Here is an 18,457-nt window from a genome sequence, read left to right on the forward strand (position 1 = left end):
AAAGAATTACAAATCTAACAAAGTGAAAAGAACAAATTAAAATGTTAATTAATGAAAATAAAAACGCTAGAATGAGAAAAAAACATTAAAGTTAACATTAATTGTTTTGCTTTTTTGTTTTCTGACGACTCACTTAAGGATACATATTCATACAGTTTCTTTCAGCAAAACGATAAAAGATGAAGTCAGTCTCCTAACATGATGTAATACAGTAGATCATTTATGGTTAACCTCTTTTGTATGATAAGTTTGAAACGGTTGTTTGTTACACTGATGGGGTGCGCACTGTATTAGTATCTATATTTGATTCTATGTTGCCCATGTTGTCAGTGCAGTGCATCCAGACTGGCTCTTTAAAGTCAGCTAAATGTTGTTTGTATGTGGTTTCATTGTGTGCAGAGAGGAAATCTCCGTCTCCCGGTAATGTGTTAACAGCCTGCCTGCTGCCTGCCTGTGCATCAGGGCGGGCTTACGCAGCGACGCACGGTGCGGTTGATCGATTGTAAACTCGATTGTGTGCGCAGCATCCTCTCTCCGCTTCAGTCCCAGCAGCATCTCTCTCCTCCATACACACAACACTGACTCCGCTGTCCTGAACCATCATCTCCAGCCTTCATCATGACCTTTAGGCTGTGTGGTTGACTGCTGTCTGCTTGCTTTTTGTCTGTTCTGTCTCTGCCGTGGAGAGAAACGGATACCTGTGCTGCTGCTGCATCGGCATCACTGCAGCGGACTGTTTGGGGTGACCGCGCGTCCATAGGAGGCTACATTTGGGTGTATTAATCCTTCCTGTGACAGCTACACCATGGCGAAAACAACCCCATCATCCAGTGCAATAACAGGTATGATCGATGTCAGGTTTGTTAGTCTGGTTTCATCACGCTGTCGGGCTCTGTTGTTGTGTTTGAGCCGCAGACTCATGAATGACGCAACTGACATTTCCACTGCTTTATGTGCATCATGCTGATCATCCGCATTCAATTTCTTGTTTGTTCGCTGATTGCTTTGACTTGATGTGGGTTTATAAGATGCATTACGAAACATACAGATTGATAGTGTTTTTTTTAATTATAAAATAAACTCAAATTCATTAGGCCTGTTGTTTTTTTTTATCACGAGTGAAAGTATGTTTCTGCCTTCTGTCATTGTGTGATTCACATTTTTTCATAAGGGGATATCAGCGTAACATTGTGATGAAGGTCTGATTACTTCTAAGCAAAATCTATCTGTGTGTGTGTGTGTGTGTGTGTGTGTGTCTTGTATAGCCCTTTTTTCTTTGGTGATGACGCGTCTCAGTCGGATAAAAGGGTTCAATGGGTGGAGGAGAGAGGAAGACTGGACAGACCCGTGGATTACACTATCATTGCTATGAGCATCAAACCACTGTGTGATGATGACTTTGTGGGTGTGAGGTTGGATCATTGTCTAGATCAGGATCAGGATGAACCTTTCACATTGTATTTACCCTCCACGCCCAGAAAAAAAGGGGGAAACCTCCCTGCAGGTCAATAACAATCACATTTGATGCAGTTGTATGAGTGACTTCATGCTATTCCAGGAAGGAGAAAAGACTTGTCACACTAGTTCACTGTTCTGGTGAGAATGTACTGGAAATGATGCAAGGTGACTACTGGAGACATGAGGGTCATACTTGATTTTCCAGAACACTAATAAGATGTAACAAGATGTACTTTGCCTCAAATTAGACAAAAACCTAGAAGTAATATGTTACTTCTTGTATCAGACCCTAAATTAGATAATTACCAGACACTTTACAACAGAACTAAACTGCAAATTAAAGTGCATTGTTGTCACTGTTAGACTTTCATTTTTTTTTTTTTACAGGGTACTTAGGGACACATTACGACATAACTCTACTGCAAACTAAAGCAAAATTACATATTTGCTACTTTCCCATTTAAAAACAATCTGTGAACCAGATCTGCCAAGTAAAGGCCAAAATTACAGAGGCAGAGGGATATTTTGTCAATGGGTGACTGCACAGACTTACTGTAATACTGTAGGCAGATAATGTGATTTGATCAATGAAATAGGCATCAGTTTTGGCTGCTCCTCCAATTGTGTGGGACCAGCCAAAGAAGCTGCATCTCAAGCAGATATGTGATAATAAAGTCTATTAAGGGCCTAACAGTGGGAAATAATACACTTTAGTTTACAGTACAATTCAGTTGTAATGCGTCCCATATTATCCTCTTATAGCTTGGTATAGCTCTTATAAGTATACTGTAAAACAAAGTGCAGCTGACATGTTGGAACTTTTAGACTGGGGCTGCAACTAAAGATTATTTCCATTAATGATTAATTGTTATTTTCACAGTTAATTATTTTTAATTCAGTTTCTCAAGGCCCTGAGTGACATCTTCTTTTTTCCAACCAGTGGCAGAAAAGTTAAAAACTCTTCACTTACTGTAAATGACAAATAAAAGCAGCAAATTCTCGCGTTTATTAAGTTGGAACCAGGAAATGATTGAGATTCTTGTTTTTAAAATGACTGAAATGATTAATCAATTATTGAGATTGTTGGAAACAAATTTTCCTTTGATTGACTAATCAATTAAGCTCTGTAAGACGGAGAAATAGCATGGATGTCTAAGCAGTATTGCCTTGAAAACCATGAAAGCTTCAGTAAATACATTAGAGGTAGGTACTGTAGAAACTGAAGAAATCAATTGTTAACATGGAAAATAATAAATGCATCAAGATAAGTATGATGAATGTGTACAGTAATATGTTTAGTTAAGTCAGTCAAGTGTAAAAGTTTAGGTCAAGTGAGCAAAGTGGATTACAGGCAGCAGCTCTCCTGTCTGACCTCAGCCAAACCACATTTGTACAGACCCAATGTTGTCTGCCAGGTTTCAGTATAAAACAATAAAAGCCCTGACTGTAAAGAGAGTAATTCACTTGATCAAGTGAAGCGACTGACTGTGTTGGCAGTTTAGCCTACAACGCACTTATTGATTGAGCTGAATTTGTGGAATTAAATTTTTTTTTAATTGGCATGTTCTAAGATAAGCATCCACCCACCGTGTACAGACTTACATGTGGTTACTGTTACTAACTGTCCATGTTACATAATAGATTTATCCACTAGTTATTTATTTGATGTTTATTTTGACTCTAATACTGATAAAATGCATTTGTTTAATGGTACCTGCTTCATATTAGTGCATAAACTCAAAAATGTATCACATTTTGAGCCCATACTGCAATTTAGACATTTTCTCTCAATCACAGACTTGTTATAGTATACATTACAAGTTAGTGTGTGATGTGTCATCTGTGTGGATCCACACCCACACACAGGCAGGGGCATAATGGCAATATTTCAATGTACGCTGCGATAATTTTTGACAATATGACAAAATTAGCAGCTGATTTTTGACTCTCCTTGTACTCAGATGGATGCTTCTGTTTGGGGTGATGCAATAAGTTTGTTGAATTTCCCCCTCAGTTGTAGTCTTCTTGCACTTCTTACATATTACTATGGTTTGTTGTATATTTTGAACCAAACCACTTCCACACTTCCTGAAATTACTCTCTTATTTGGAACTAACTCTTCCATCATGGAGCGAATAATGTTACTTTTGCTTTCAGCCATGCTTGTTGTTGCTGTGCGTAACAGTGTGATGTCTTTCTGCCATAATATTGTCATAATCATGACATGAACATTTTATAATGTAAAAAAAATGCTGCCAATATTTTTGTGAATGACATGATATGGCACACCCCTAACACACACACACACACACACACACACACACACACACACACACACAGGGCAAAAAGACATGCATTTTCCCCCACCCCCAATTAAAAACATGAAAGCAGAGACTTCTCTTTTGACAAACCACTTGGTTGAGAGCCTTATGCATTACATTTCTTTACAATTTGAATTGTGATTATAGAAACTTCCTAACGTATAGGATAAGAAAAGTCTAAGGTAGGATTTTCTCTAGGAAGTTGGTATTACAAAAGCAAACCTAACTTTAGGACTCCTACCTTAATCTTATTTTAGAACCAACCAACACTACCTTTCTCATCTCGCCAAGCTTAACAGTTTTATAGCCGTTATTTTTCTCAGTGAAATATGCTGAAACATTCAAAAAAGGAGCAAAAACAACAACGGGCACTTATCTTCAAGACAGATGAGTTAGAGGTTTAAAGATGTTCTTTTGGGGAAATTTACAACAATGTTGATTTGGGAAATGAAAGAAGAGAGTTGGCTCAGATAGCAGACACAGTCTACACCGTATCTGTAATCTGCTATGTAAAAGCAATGAAAGAGCAACCATACAGATTAATCCAGTTATCTAACACTACTGTTAGTTACTGTTGGTTAACACTACCATTAGTTACTTTGGTGAACACTGTTGTTACTTATTTAATAGGTTGGAGACTACATGTGGGAAAGTTAAAGTCAGGACAGCTTTATGGTTATCTTAAAATTAAGTATAAATTATTATTTTTTTTTTTTTAACATTTTGGTATTTGGATCGGAACATTTACAGTTCATCTGTCATGGCTTTTTTCTAAATCACACAGGACCCTAATTACCATGATTACAGAAGAGTTAAGTATGTATATATTTATTTAAGTGCATATAAGTTGTGCTTTGTGATAACAAGGTGTTTAGGTTAACACTGTGTCTTCTTTTATCTGTTTTGTGCACCAGGTGAAAAGATGGCACCACCATCCATCACTCTACTTCCTGACAAGAAATCTCCGACAAACGGCCACAGCTCTCCAGCCCGAACAGGAAAAACGAGTGAGTAATCCTCTCCGGCTTCTGGCACGTACTATAATTCACACTCTGCTTTCAAGTGGTTTCATATGGATGAAAATGACTCACAAAATGATGTGGATTAATGCCAATTACTAGAGAAACATTATAGACTGAATTATATGCCTCTGTGGGCCTCTTCATTTCAATGTGCTGTTATTAGTGAACGCAGCAGCAACACCAGCTCAGCAACAATAACTAAAGGAGACATTCAGCATATGTGCAGTGACTATCACATCAAGGACAGTTTCTTCCCCTCTCCAGCATACTGCTGCAGTTTGCCCTTGGCATGGATGAGGCTACTTGGCATTTTGCAACACAATGCATTTAGTACAGCAGAGCAGCACCACACACACACACAGCTGAGGAGATGTTTCCCCCTGCTGGTGAGAACGCAGCTCTGCAGGTCCGAACTGTAGCGCTGATGTCATTCCTCTTTGGACTAAGCTGTGTGTGCTCTCTGTTTCCTTCTGTCATCATGATCCCAGCTCCATCAGAGAAGAAGCCGCACATTAATGGACACGCGTCCCCATCACACCTAGCAGCCAATAACAACCATGCAGGTAAACAAAGTGAGTAAGTGTTTCTATTAAATAGCTTTTCCGCTTTGATTTTATTTTACTGCATTTGCACTGCCTTGTCTGAGTTTTTCATTCATCTTTCAGTTGTGGAGGGTTACATGAAGACAGACGACAGGATGCGATTAGCCAAAGAGAGACGTGAGGAGAGGGAAAGAAGCCTGGGTAGGTGATGTCCTGGGTATTTTTGACGCAAAGAGACTGACTTTGTGAACTCTGAAACGCCTTTAAGTTATTATTTTTCAGTTCAGTATCTCTGCAAAGTTTTTTTTTTTTTTTTATGCTGGCATTTTTCTCTCTGCCGTTTAATTGGTTATGGAAGTGCTTGGCTAGCCAGTAGAAGATTTATCCTGAGTTCACTGGGTTTTTTGATGTGATGAGCCAAGTCACTTCAGAGGACGTGACAGTACCAGAGAATAATCCACAGAAGTAGGTCTCTCACTCACAGTTAATCATGCAGCTCCTGCAGTTGCCTCATGATGACAAGGATTTCTATCTTCATGACAATCAAATTCACTGCAACACAAGTTCAGCTCATAATGGAAGATTTTGTGAGATATTACCAAACTCCAAAGAAAAAAAATACACTATTCTTAAAACAAAACAACAAAAACAAACAAAAAAAAAATCTAAGACATCTGAGTTTGTTCTTTGGTATAATGTATATCTTGAGCTCAACATGACCAGCTGAGTAGCAACCATCCATGGGACCTGTATCAGATGTGGTCTTGTCTCTTTCAGCGGCCCGGGAGCAGCTGATCCGGGAGAAGGAGCGCAGAGCTCGACTGCAGTATGAACGCACAGTGGAGGAGCGCTGGAGGCGGCTAGAGGAGCAGAGGCAGAAAGAGGAGCTTCGCAGAGCTGCGGTGGAGGAGAAGAGGAGGCAGCAGCTCGAGGAGGAGAGGGTCAGCTGATCTTACAAAAATGATAATAATAATTTTATTTATTGAGCCCTTTTCAAGTACAAAGTGCTTACCATGGTCAGAAAATTAAAACATAAGAAAGATTAGGGATAACTGAAAGAGGTAAATAATGAAACCTACATAAATTACAAACATACATACATAATACAACCACATATGTAAACATATACATAAACACACAATATTTAAAACTCAATGAAAGAAAATAAAAAATCTACTGGCCCATTGCCACAGAAGTGTAATTTGTCAGTTGAGGAAAAAGCCTCATAAACAAGATCTGTCTAACCTACGAATGCACTTCTGCCTACTGTATCTATCTAATTTGTAGTTGTATGTGTAAAAATTACAAAGATGTAAAACCAGAAGGGTGACAGTGTTGAAATTAAGGATGTTTCTGCTGTGTTGCGTTCAGGAGCGGCTTGAGGCTCTGATGAAACGCTCTCTAGAGCGAAGCCTACAGCTGGAGCAGAGGACCAAACGCTGGAGCAGAGGCTGTCCCACAGGAGCAGGTAAGACCTGAGCATATAGTTGCAACTAGAGATTGTTTTGGACACGCGAGACATGGATGGAACAAATGTGAATGATTGGAAACAGAAGCTGCAGGATATGGAAGAAAAATCGTGCTTTTTTTCCCAGAAGGATTGCATTTTGCTGTATTTCTATAAGATACCATGGCAGAGTATGGGAGTGTATGTATACTATGGGTGTGTGTGTGTGAGTGTGAGTGGATGAGTGTGTTAAAGAGAGGCTTTCTCTTGGCCTGTTCATTTCCGACAGCCTGGCTGCTGAAGTACGCATGAGCAGAAATGTGTTCCTGGTTTCCCACAGAGGTAGGATGGAGTTACACATCTGCACTGGTGTCAATGTAGCACTAAACTGCACCTTTTAACACTAAATTTGCCAGGGTTCCATGACTACTAGAGATGAATGCATTTTATGTTAGGGTATCTTTTAAAAATTAAATAACAACAAGCTGCTAGCTGTTCTGGTGTTAAACTTCTGTGGATGATTGAAATAATGGAGATGTGAAAATAACACTGAAATCTGGGCATATTTCTGTCACCACAGCTGGAAATATTCAAAGCCCACACCAACTGGCTTCAGACTAAAAAAAGGGACAGTTTAGGTTACATTGCATCCCTGCTGCTGTGTTAACTCCCATCCAGGTCTCTACAGGTGGATGAGGGATTGCTAAAATAAACTGTTCATAACGCTCTGACTGCTCACCTCTGCTCTGCTCTGCTCCGCCCGCTGCCTATAGGTGACAGTGAGAATGCCCCACTCCCTTACTCTGCTGCCTCCGCCTTTTCCCATGGCATTGCCTCCCCCCTTCCTGCTGTCAGCGAATCTGGTAAAGTTAAGCCCCCCCCCCCCCCCCCCCTTGCCCTCCCAAATGTATCTCCCCTCCTGTTCAACCAACAGTTACTATGTCTGTGTTTGTTTGCCTTTGGGCGGGCCTGAAACTTCAACTGAAACCAAAGGCAAATGTCTTCTTTCTGTGATGTGTGCATGTTCAGCTGCTGTGTTGCTGAAGTTTTAATGCTGTCCTTACTGTGCAAATGAGATGTAAATGTGCTTATCTATGTACTCTAGGCTTTGGTATGTTTGCTGTGTTTGTGCTCTGCTGCAGTGGCTTTTATCTTTGAGTTAAAGACAGCATGAAGACAGGCTTCAGCGTGCAAATTAACAGGCAGATGTTATCATAACAGCTTATACTGAAAGATATCCAGACATTTATCCATAAACACTGGTGTTATCATGATCTAACCTAATTTTCAGGCAGCATTATGAAATGAAACATTTCAGACTTCCTAATGTCCTGGATTCTTTCTCCACTGTGCAGGAAGACGAGGACAGCAAGAAATGCATTGCAATACAGGCGAATAAGACACATAACACACTTGACAACAAGAAGACATTACAACATGATCTCAAAAAAGAGAGAAAAAACAGTTGGACAAAATAGAAGAATTAAAGGAATAAATAAAAACTAATAAAATTGAAAGAATCCCCTGTACTACTATACTTATTAGAGCCAGACAGATGTATTGGTCGGCCAATATTATTGGCCTGATGTTGGCCTAGCGCAGTTATATCAGTCTGTATAGTTTATGGTGTATATGTTGTCTGATATTTTTAATAGAGATATAGCAGATTTTTTGTTTCATAGGCAGCATTTTATGTATATTTGATATTTTCTGTTTCTTCATTTCTAATTATTGAAAGTTTTGTTTCAGTGCTGTCGTGTCACTTATGAGTGTATTAAGAGTTTTGTATAGTCCCATCCTTCACTAGAACAAATCTTTGACCATTTCCTATTATGTTCATAATGGCTTGTAACAGTTATTTCACTTTACAGAATAATTGTATTTGTTATCTGGGGACAGTGTTAATCCATAGCCTCCAAAATAATGCTTTAATGTTTAAAGTAAATGTGGCCTGCACCAATTTTGGATGTTGGTTGAAAGAATTGTCACATATTGATGAAGGAAAAACAATTGTGTCTGTTTTTCCAATTTCTCATTACAGAATCTACAAAATGATACACTGTTAAACATAATACAAGTTCAATCAATTTAAAATTTCGAGTTATTTTGTTTTCAGACCACCTCAGAACTTAGAAACATGAATTGTTCTGACCTGAAGCCTTTTGATTTGAATTAATGTACTAGTGTGAATTCGCTCAACTCAGAAAAGTACGTTTCAAAAGAGACTTGGTCAGCATATCAGCGGACTTTCCAGCTTGCAGTTGTTTGAGATTTAACACTCTATTCAGACCCCTCTGTTTGTTAGTTTGACATACCTGATGTCATCTTGCTGTGTCTTTAATTCATGTTGAGATAAATCATACCACCATACAATTAGTTGATTTAGCTTAATATTTTATGTTACTTGAATGTATTCTCAAATTTGCTTAACTTAATTTAACTGCATTTACATTTTCAAAACTTATGGAGTAGGAATCAATGGTTGCTTTGTAGACTGTTCTCAAAAATTGACCAAGTCTTTTGTTTTCTTCCATTAATTCATCACCTTCAGCCCTGTATTCATCTGTGATGTGTGAGTAAACACATAATTTCAGTATGTATAGCTCTCCTTCAGATTTCCCTAGAAGTCAACGTCCGGATTAGTTTCCCCAGATTAGTAACTCTCAGTAATTACAAACAGGCTATAGGACACTGGATCGGATTGACTTGAAAATCTCAATGATCTCAAACACTAGCTGCATTATTTTCACAGATTGTAGATGCATTTCTTTCATTTGTCTTTTGATAACGTGGGAGGATGGTTTCAAAATGAAAGCAGCTAAGTGGTGCTGACTCCAGGTCCTGCTGGAGCAGACGGTTTTGGAGATTAACCGCACATGACCTAGAACAGAAATATGTGCACTAAAATAGACACAGATACAGGCATCCCACTGGCAGAGCTGCGCTCTTTAGAGATTACTCTTTACAGATGGTGACAGACGGACGAGAAGTTGTAAGAAAATTGTGTGTGTTGTGTTGTAGTTGTTGTTCATGTTCCTTTGCTTTTGTGATTGTGAGTGTGCACAAGGTCTGTGTGTGTGTGTGTCATTGTTTTGGGTGTGGCAAGGACACAAATGTTGGGAATCGGGTTCGGGATTATTGTTCACAGCCACCATGCTGGCATGTGTGTGCTTGTATCACACTGCAGCATACAGACTCAGGATTCTTGCCTAAAAATGTGGCATTACCACACACCATCCTGTCTGACTGTTGGCTGAACCAGCCGGACTGGCAGTTGAAAGACAAAGATGTGTTCAATATCCCTCAGTCAGGCCTAATCTAATTCTGGGAAAATCAATGGCCTGTTTTTGGCAGAATCAGAGCAAGAAAGTGTCCTTCCATGTTTGTTTGTCAATTTTACAAAAATGAATAGGACAGAAGAGCTGACAGGACAAAGTTCATCATCAGCTTAACTTATTGTTGCAAAAAGTAAAAACATAACATATGATGCTGAGAAATACTTTCTAGATTTTGAAGAGAAACTTATCACTCAGTGAAACATGGGTGCCTGTATCCATAGTACATTCATGCCAGAAATTTATGAGAAAGTCCTTCCCAAAATAAAAAATACACATTTTCTTTTTCTCTTTGCATCTGTGGTGCTACTTATAAAATAATATATAAAATAATAAAATGATGGAACTAGATGTTACTCAGTTTGTGGTGCTTAAAGCGCCAAAAATGCATTTGAAAAACTCAACAGCAATGTCTCTGTCCAGAAATCATGATCCAGTTGCCAAATGATTTGAGATGCAAATAATGTTCCATAACTCAAACTTCAGCGGAATAACTCCCTGGCAGCAGCGTGGCATGTTTAAGATAATCCACAGACCTTGTTGTAGTTCATGTAGGAACTATTTTTTTTTCATGAGTTTTCCCAATTTAATTTAATTTTTCTTTTTTCAGCTCTGATGGCTAAGCCATTGTTAGGCTACTGAGTCTTGATTTGCAAAAATCAATCGATCACTGGTGTTGTGCTCTGACAACTTTTATTTACATTTTCAAATACTTCATGTGCCTGACACCACAAGTACACAAGCATGGAAAGAAAAAAAATCCTAGTAGAGCTGATGATTCTGGCTTTGATTCTGATAATTAAAATTGAAAATTGAACTGTCCTTTAAAAATTGTGACTCAAAATGCGACAGATTCTCATGGTAACTTGTTCTGCAGCATCATTCAACTGACTTTGGCTACAAGTGAGTGAGTCTGTAAGCTTCAGCTGGGTGCAGCAAACACTGTTCAGTCAAGTCCCCCCCCCGGTTATTGTATTGATATCCCTCTATCACTTCACATTCACCATCATCTGATTTGATAAGCATCATGTCTGTCATCATGCAGCGCCCTGCAGCCCTCACAGGTCACCTTTCTGCAGCTCGCTGAACCCTGCAGACAGAGCTGGACTTCAGGGAGGCTCTCAGTCCACTCCCAATACCCCGAAGGTCAGATCTCGCACATACTCACATAACATCTGAACCAATCAAACATTAATGGATATTTGCTGTGATCTTACATCTTAAATCGCTCTAACTTACAGAAAGAGCGTCTACGCAGAGAGAGAAGAACTGCATCCCCAGGTTGTGGATCCCCTGTGAGAAGATCTGAATCCCCTGCTAGTTTCACCAAGCACTTGGCTTCCCCTACTACCTCCAAGTATGATTATTTGTTTGGTGCTCAATTCAGAGTCAGATGAGATTGTTACCTTGTTTGCACAGCACTTCTTTTATAAGCGAGATGGCATGTCGGTGGAAGCAAATTTAGACTACACTCAGAGTGCAGGATGAGTCACCAACAGTTTTAAATTGTTATCCACAAAAACTCGAACTCTAAAATATCATTAAAAATATTCCAGAATACCTACAAAACTAAACTTTGATCATTGTATAGCACAATTCATATGTGATAAAAATACTCAAACATCTTTATGGGAGCTTTATTTTAAGCTACATGTCTTTCTGTCTACCTGTGTGCAGGCTGGCATCTAACATGCGCAGCCTTTCTCCAAGCAATGCACATCGGTACCATTACTCTCCCACAAGACATCGTCCAACCCTGTCAACTGATGACAGGAAAGCAGAAGACAAGAAGGTGGAAAAACAAGCCAAAGATGAGACTGCAGTGAAAAAAACTACAGACAACAACATCACAAATCCAACTTCACAGGCTGAGAAGAATGTGGCCAACGCTGACATCACTAAATCCAGATCATCTAAAAGTGAAACATTTGAGAAGCATCTCAAAGGCAACACCTCTGAAAAAAATCAGTCACCCGACAGAAAGGACCACATGTCTCCAAAAGCGGACTCCTCTGAGAAGAAGATGCAGAGCAACACTCAGGATGGAGACAAGAAAAAAGGTGCGCTTTATACAAATGACAGTACTTGTAACTTAATATTAAATTAAGTTTTAAGATGATCTTACATTAGTTTTTCTGTGCGCTTGACAGAATCAGCATCGTGCACGTCCACAGTGAAGGCGGCAGCTGGCACAACAAATGCAGAGGAGGCTACCAGGTTGCTGGCAGAGCGTCGACGTCAGGCTCGAGCTCAGAAAGAACTTGAAGACAAAAAACGGGAAATAGAAGAAGAAGAAAGGTGAGTTCATTGAATAAACTGTATTTTAAAGACAGCAATAAATAGTATATAGGTTTAAGCCTTGAATAGGCTTGATAAGTGTATGCACCTGTTGATCAGACTAAAGGAAGAGCAGCTGAAGAAGCAACTTGCACAGGAGCAGCGACAGCAGGAGGCAAAGGCTCAATCAGTCAAGGAAAGGAGCAAAAATGAGGAAGATCCTCACAGGCTGAAGCAAGAAGAAGACAAACGAAAGGAGGAGGAGAAGGAGAAGGAGAAGGAGAAGGAGAAGGAGAAGGAGAAGGAGAAGGAGAAGGAGCTACAGACCCAGACAGACAAAGAGGTAGGAGATCACTATAACGTGCTAAAAAACCAAAGGTATACTTTGTAGATCCTGGGTCTGCATGATGTAAATCCCACGGGAATCCCATGTCCTGCAGGATTCCTGATAAAAAGTCAGCCTCTAGCAGTCACAACACATTGGGGGCTCGTAGAATTTACATGTACACTCTGATGACACAATTTACATCAATAAAACAATAATGGTGGCTCTACACATCCATATATTTGTCCATTTGGTAGTATATTCAGGCCTTAAGGCAATTGTTTGTTTGTTTTTTTACTAAATGCTGTATGTATTGTATTTACAGTTTTGGTAAATGTCTTTTGAATTTCAGGTGAATTTTTTTTAATATATTTTGTAAAATATGTTCTGTCACCAGTTTCTGGCCACAAATAAGTTTAATCTTGATATTGACAGAGAGAAAAAGCTAAATACCAGGCTCAAGAAGATGCAGAACGTCAGCGGCAAGACAGAGAACTGCTGACGCAACAAGAAGAGGAGGAGAGGCAACTAAGAAAAAAGGTTATTTTAAAGAGAAAGAAATAACATCCACTGCATGCTTATTTCATGTTGCACTTTAAGTATTTTAAACTCTGAATCCCGGATAGTTCACACTGTGATGAATTATTGATACATATTTTGCAGAGGATCGAGGAGATCATGAAGAGAACAAGGAAGGGTGAAGCTGACTTGAAGGTACTGTAAGAGATGCCCTCTGTTCTCATACAGTAACCCTGCTGCCTTTAAGCACCTGCTGATTGTGTGAAGATTTTTTAAACTTTAATTTATTGAAAACTCTGATTCTCTGTTGTAATTATCTGAATTAAATTCTATTGTTGGTCATACTTTGGTTTGTGTCCTAATTACCCCCAAATGTTGACTCGATCGTCTCTGTTCTGCATTGAATCAGAAGGAGGAGCAGGTGGAGACGAAGGCCGTCTCACCGCCAGGTTAGTTTGTTATTCAGTCACCCTGCAAATACTTCAGTTTGCCTGCTGTCCCTGCTTATTCTTCCCCTCTCTGTATGCCTTGCAGCTGTAAAAATGCAAACAGGGCATGCTGTGTGGTTTATTATTTGATTCATTTATTAGTTTATTTTGAGCATGTGCAGCAGCAATCTACATTTTTATGAGTTGGCTTCTGTGATATTTCAATCAGGGACAGATGCCAATATTTTCTTGTTTTTGTCTTGTAATGATTCTGATCCTTGAACACCTAAGATCTTTGGCTACACCAGCTTAAGTTCACCATGCAAAATTGTTTATTCTGTTGCTTGAGCTTTGGGCCATACATTCAAATCATTTTGTGGGTGGGGTGGTGATTATACAATAATTTCTGGAATATGGAGCAGCAGCCAAGGACTTTCTTCTTGGTGCTGAGAGGGCACCTTTTACTGTAGAGCAGCACCAAGGGAGCTGACTGTAAAATTAGCTGCTCTTGAAAATGCCCTTGGAAGATCTATTCAGCTCTGCGCAGTGTGAGTTAACACTTTATTTGGATTGTCCAGTGTTCATTCCAGTGGTAGAAAGTAGCCAAGTACATTTACTCAAGTACTGTAGGGTTATTTAAGTATTATTTTGAGGTACAGTACTTACGGTGGTTTACTCAAGTCTGTCATACATAATAATTATAGATGAATGCACCACAGAATTGTCTTTTCTATGTGTTATTGTCTCATTCATTTACAGTGAAATCATTTTTGATGTTAAAGAGGCAGCACACAGAGATGCTAAATAATAATAATAATGATAATAATAATAATAATAATAATAATTGATGATTCCCCTCAAATGAATTAAAACTAAATTAAAGTACAGGTATTTGTGTAAAAATGTAGGGAGTAAAAGTAGAGTTGTCAGAAAAATAAACACTCAAGTACAGTACCTGAAAACTCTACATGAGTACAGTAATGCAGTATTTGTACTTTGTTACTTCCCTGTCGTTATAATCCAATAACATAAATATGATTCTGAAATGGAACATTCTGCATAATTATAATGCTTTTATTATTGTTACTTAAAGTACATTTTGATGTTTTGTACACTTTACGTACAAGTACGATTTTGAATGCAGGACTTTTTATCAGTACTTTTAAAATTCAGTACTTTAAAGTAAAAGACCTGAATACTACCTCCACCACTGGTTAATTCTCAACTCAATCTGGTTTTATCATTTCCCAAGCCCCGTCCCTTTTGTGCTCTGTGCTCCAATAAAATGAAGTTGACCCATCATGGAACTTCAGTCAGATTTGTCCCAGCCTGTTTCCTGTACTTAGATATTCTATGTGCGAGAGTCATCTATAGTGAAAAGAAAAACAAATTTTGAAGATGATTAGCTATGCTATGCTATGACTGATGAGGTCATTTAAGATGCAATTCTGTATACTGTATGCGTCTTTAACAGGTCTCCCAGCAACATCTTTTAACCATCTTCAAAATATGTTTTTCTTTCCTACATAGATGTATGTAGCACATACCATGTCTAAGCAGGCAACGTTCAGGATCAACTTGTCCATGAATACTGGTGATATGTGACATCGACTGTTACTATCAGCAGGAACAGACTCAATTCACCTTAAATGAAATCAGTTGATGTTAGCTGGACAGTTCAAATAAAGCGAAGCCCACTGTGGTGTTTTTTATATCCTTCACAGGTGAGGAATCGACTGTTCAAACTAACGCTCAGGTGAACGAGCAAGCAGTCAAAAAGGTTGAGTTTCAGGTCAAAGAGCAGGTCACAGTCCAGGTCAACACGAAGGAAAGTGGCCTGGTGAAGAAAGAAGCAGCTGGAGCAGCACAGATGGACAACCAGAAGAGTGTGCCAGTTAAAACCAACAGTCATCCAGTGACACCAACACACAGTGTTCCTGACAAGAAACCGGACACCAAGCAAGCCAGTGAGGAGCTCAGCAGCCAACCTAACAAAGAGGGCAAGGCTGCTGTCCTCAAGCAACAGGAAAGACAGGTGGAAATGAATGTAAACAAGCAGCACAGGGCAAATGTTACAGCCACAGACCAAATACGTAAAGAGCCATCAAAGCCAGCAGCAGATGCCAAAGTCAACCAAAGGGAGGGTGGTGGTGTTGTGATGAATGGAGCAGTGAAGGGTGAGGAAAGTGCCTTGAAGAGCAGCCGTTTAACAGCTGAGGTAAGCAAGCAACAGAGCCTGTGTGTGTCAGCAGCAGAGGGGAAAGCTAAAGGAGGGTCCCAGACGGAAGTTGTTAGACCCTCTGTGACACCCCTGCCAGTGGGACACCTATCCCCGCCTGTCATCAAGCTGGAGCCGCTGGATGTGAAGGGTTCAGGGTCTGGTGATGAGGTGCGGTCCATGGAGGTCAGGTGAGTCATCAGGTAACTTATTAAAGAGTACCACATTACACGTGTGGTCCTCAAGGACAACAATATTGATTGACCCTTCCTAAGTCCCGCCCCTTTTCACTCTGTGCTCTAACAATTGAAAAAGCTTGGTGGCCTACAAAGTAAAACCTCAGTCAACTTTCTCCTTTCCTGTTTCCTGTACGCAGATTTGCTCTGTGCTAGGCTCATCCACACTAGCTAATGTTAGCAAAATGCTAACCAGCTCGCTAATTAGCCAGCTAATCCATATTAATGTTAATGTTAGGCAGCTACTTACATCTGATAGCTCAGGAGTTCCCAAACTTTCCCATGTTAGCTCATGACTAAGACCCCTTTTTATAAAATGTCTTTAAAACCCCAATAATAATAATACTAATACTACTAATACTACTATTCCCCCCTTTGTAATCACCAACATTTGGATTAGCAATTGTAATTTAATTACATATTTTTTCTCAATAGCTGTAACATATTTTTTATTTAACAAAATATGTATTATTATTTTTATTATTATTATTTTATTTTTTAATGTATTTATTTAATTTAATAACACTACTAGTTACTAGTTTCATGTAAGTAGTCACTCTCCAGCAGTGCTAGTATCCTATTAGATATTTTTGTGAAACTTTTGTCATGATTAGTGTATGAATGCTTGTGGCTAAAAGCATGTTTTGTGAGATCACAGTGACCTTTGACCTTTAACCGTCTAAGCAGTTCTTTCATTCTTCAGTCCAAGAGGATGTTTATACTAAAATTTAAGAGATTCCCTATTTAAGAAAGGAACAGACCTGAGGTCACACTGACCTTTCATATTTGTCTACCAAACTTTAATCAGTCCATTTTTGAGTCCAACTAGTCATTTGTGTTTGACATTTCCTCAAAGCTTCCTCAAGGTTTGTGTTATTGTCTCCTCCAGGTTTATGCCTGGAGGAGACAATAACAATTATATTTTAGATAATAATTGTACATTAGAAATCTTATATTATATTAATAATTTGCATTACTGGAACCTGGCTGCTTAGTCCCCACTTTTCTTTTACAGGTCCCCCAGCAACATCCTCTAACTTTCTGCAAAATTTGGTTTTCTTGTTACCATAGACAAGCTGAGGACATAACACATCGAACTTCAGGAAACAGGAAAGGAGGAGGTTGAGTGAGGTTCCTCAGGTTCCAAAGTTGCTCAACTGGAGCACAGAGCAAAAAGGGGCAGGATTTAGAAAGGGTCACATGTTTTCTTATCATTATCATTTCAGCCCAGCTTCAAAGGAGGAACTGATTTCAATCCCAGAGTTCTCACCAGTCAACGAAATCCAGCACAGCAGTGTGAGCAACACCCGAGCTCTTGAAGATCTGATGGACCTGACAGGCAGCGTCACATACCCCAAACTGTCCTCTGAAGGCAACATCGGCGACTGCAACAAGAACCTCATTGAGGGTGTTGTTAGTCCCATGTCAGACTCAAAGCTCATTGGGATGTCGCCTCCATCCTCAAATAAACTCAGCATTAAGTAGTCCATTAATCTCTTTTCTTTCTCTCTCGCTTGCCTTCTCTCTCTCTTCCCTCTGTCTGTCGCACACACACATTGACATACACACACACTGGGTGTCACATTTTGAGTATGTGCACCTGTGTCACTACATTTATGGGAATAGAGCCATAGAGATTGACTTAAAAAACTGTAAACTATGACTTGCAATAGAACCCAAGCATCTGCTATATTCTAATCTCACAGTAACTGATCATTGAAATGATACTTCAAGGATTTTGTTTAATCTATCTGTTCTAAGTGTGTGTGTGTGTGTGTGTGTGTGTGAAGGAGGGTCAGGTAGAGAAGGAGTGTCTGTGAAATAATGACAAAAAAGACAAATATCAGGGTTTTGAATATTCTAAAAAGAATTTAGAAAACACAGTATTGCTAACGTATGGTAAGACTCTCATTTTCCCTGCACAGATTCCTCACAGCTGGGTCCCAGTTCAGTCCCAGTACTGGAGTAACAAAGCCTGCTCAGAGCATTGATGACTGCATTTGTACCTCTGCCTTTCCACATGCCCTCTTAAGCCTTTAAATCTAATTCAGTGTGTTGCTGGGGAAGGCATGACTATTTCAATTTCAGGATAGCCTAATTTGTAATACTTGTCCTTTCTAGGTAATGTTATACATGCATGTATTGATGATTGATTTGGCTGGAACTGAATGGATTTATCTGGCAAACTAAAATCCAGCAGGACTCTCAGGACCACTGCAGTCCTTCACTCTTCCTAACCCATATTAGGATTTCATGGCAATGATATGATTCCCTTTACTCTTTTTTTTTTTTTTTTTTTTTTTTTAATATCTCTAACTGGGACTTTCTA

General features: G+C 39.3%; 1 protein-coding gene across 4 annotated transcripts; it reads left to right on the forward strand.

Moving 5' to 3' along the window:
* Positions 1–399: 399 nt before the first annotated feature.
* Positions 400–18,420, forward strand: map7d2a (MAP7 domain containing 2a). Of its 4 annotated transcripts, none has more exons than XM_084731144.1 (17): positions 400–842; positions 4,694–4,786; positions 5,290–5,364; positions 5,467–5,544; positions 6,121–6,284; positions 6,715–6,811; positions 7,564–7,653; positions 11,171–11,271; positions 11,367–11,482; positions 11,803–12,185; positions 12,276–12,423; positions 12,523–12,745; positions 13,163–13,267; positions 13,391–13,441; positions 13,656–13,695; positions 15,399–16,083; positions 17,355–18,420. In XM_084731144.1, the coding sequence occupies exons 1-17, from the start codon at positions 806–808 to the stop codon at positions 17,611–17,613; spliced, it is 2,745 nt and encodes a 914-aa protein (XP_084587270.1). In that variant the 5' UTR covers positions 400–805; the 3' UTR covers positions 17,614–18,420. The 4 variants fall into 4 exon arrangements, with proteins under 4 accessions (XP_084587270.1, XP_084587271.1, XP_084587267.1 ...); XM_084731141.1 differs by having other exon boundaries at positions 401–842; positions 5,290–5,373; XM_084731142.1 differs by having other exon boundaries at positions 401–842; positions 5,290–5,373; positions 13,659–13,695.
* Positions 18,421–18,457: the final 37 nt, after the last annotated feature.

The sequence above is a fragment of the Lutjanus erythropterus genome, chromosome 11 (genome assembly GCF_056507025.1).
Source record: "Lutjanus erythropterus isolate fLutEry1 chromosome 11, fLutEry1.hap2, whole genome shotgun sequence".
Lineage (NCBI taxonomy): Eukaryota > Metazoa > Chordata > Actinopteri > Lutjaniformes > Lutjanidae > Lutjanus > Lutjanus erythropterus.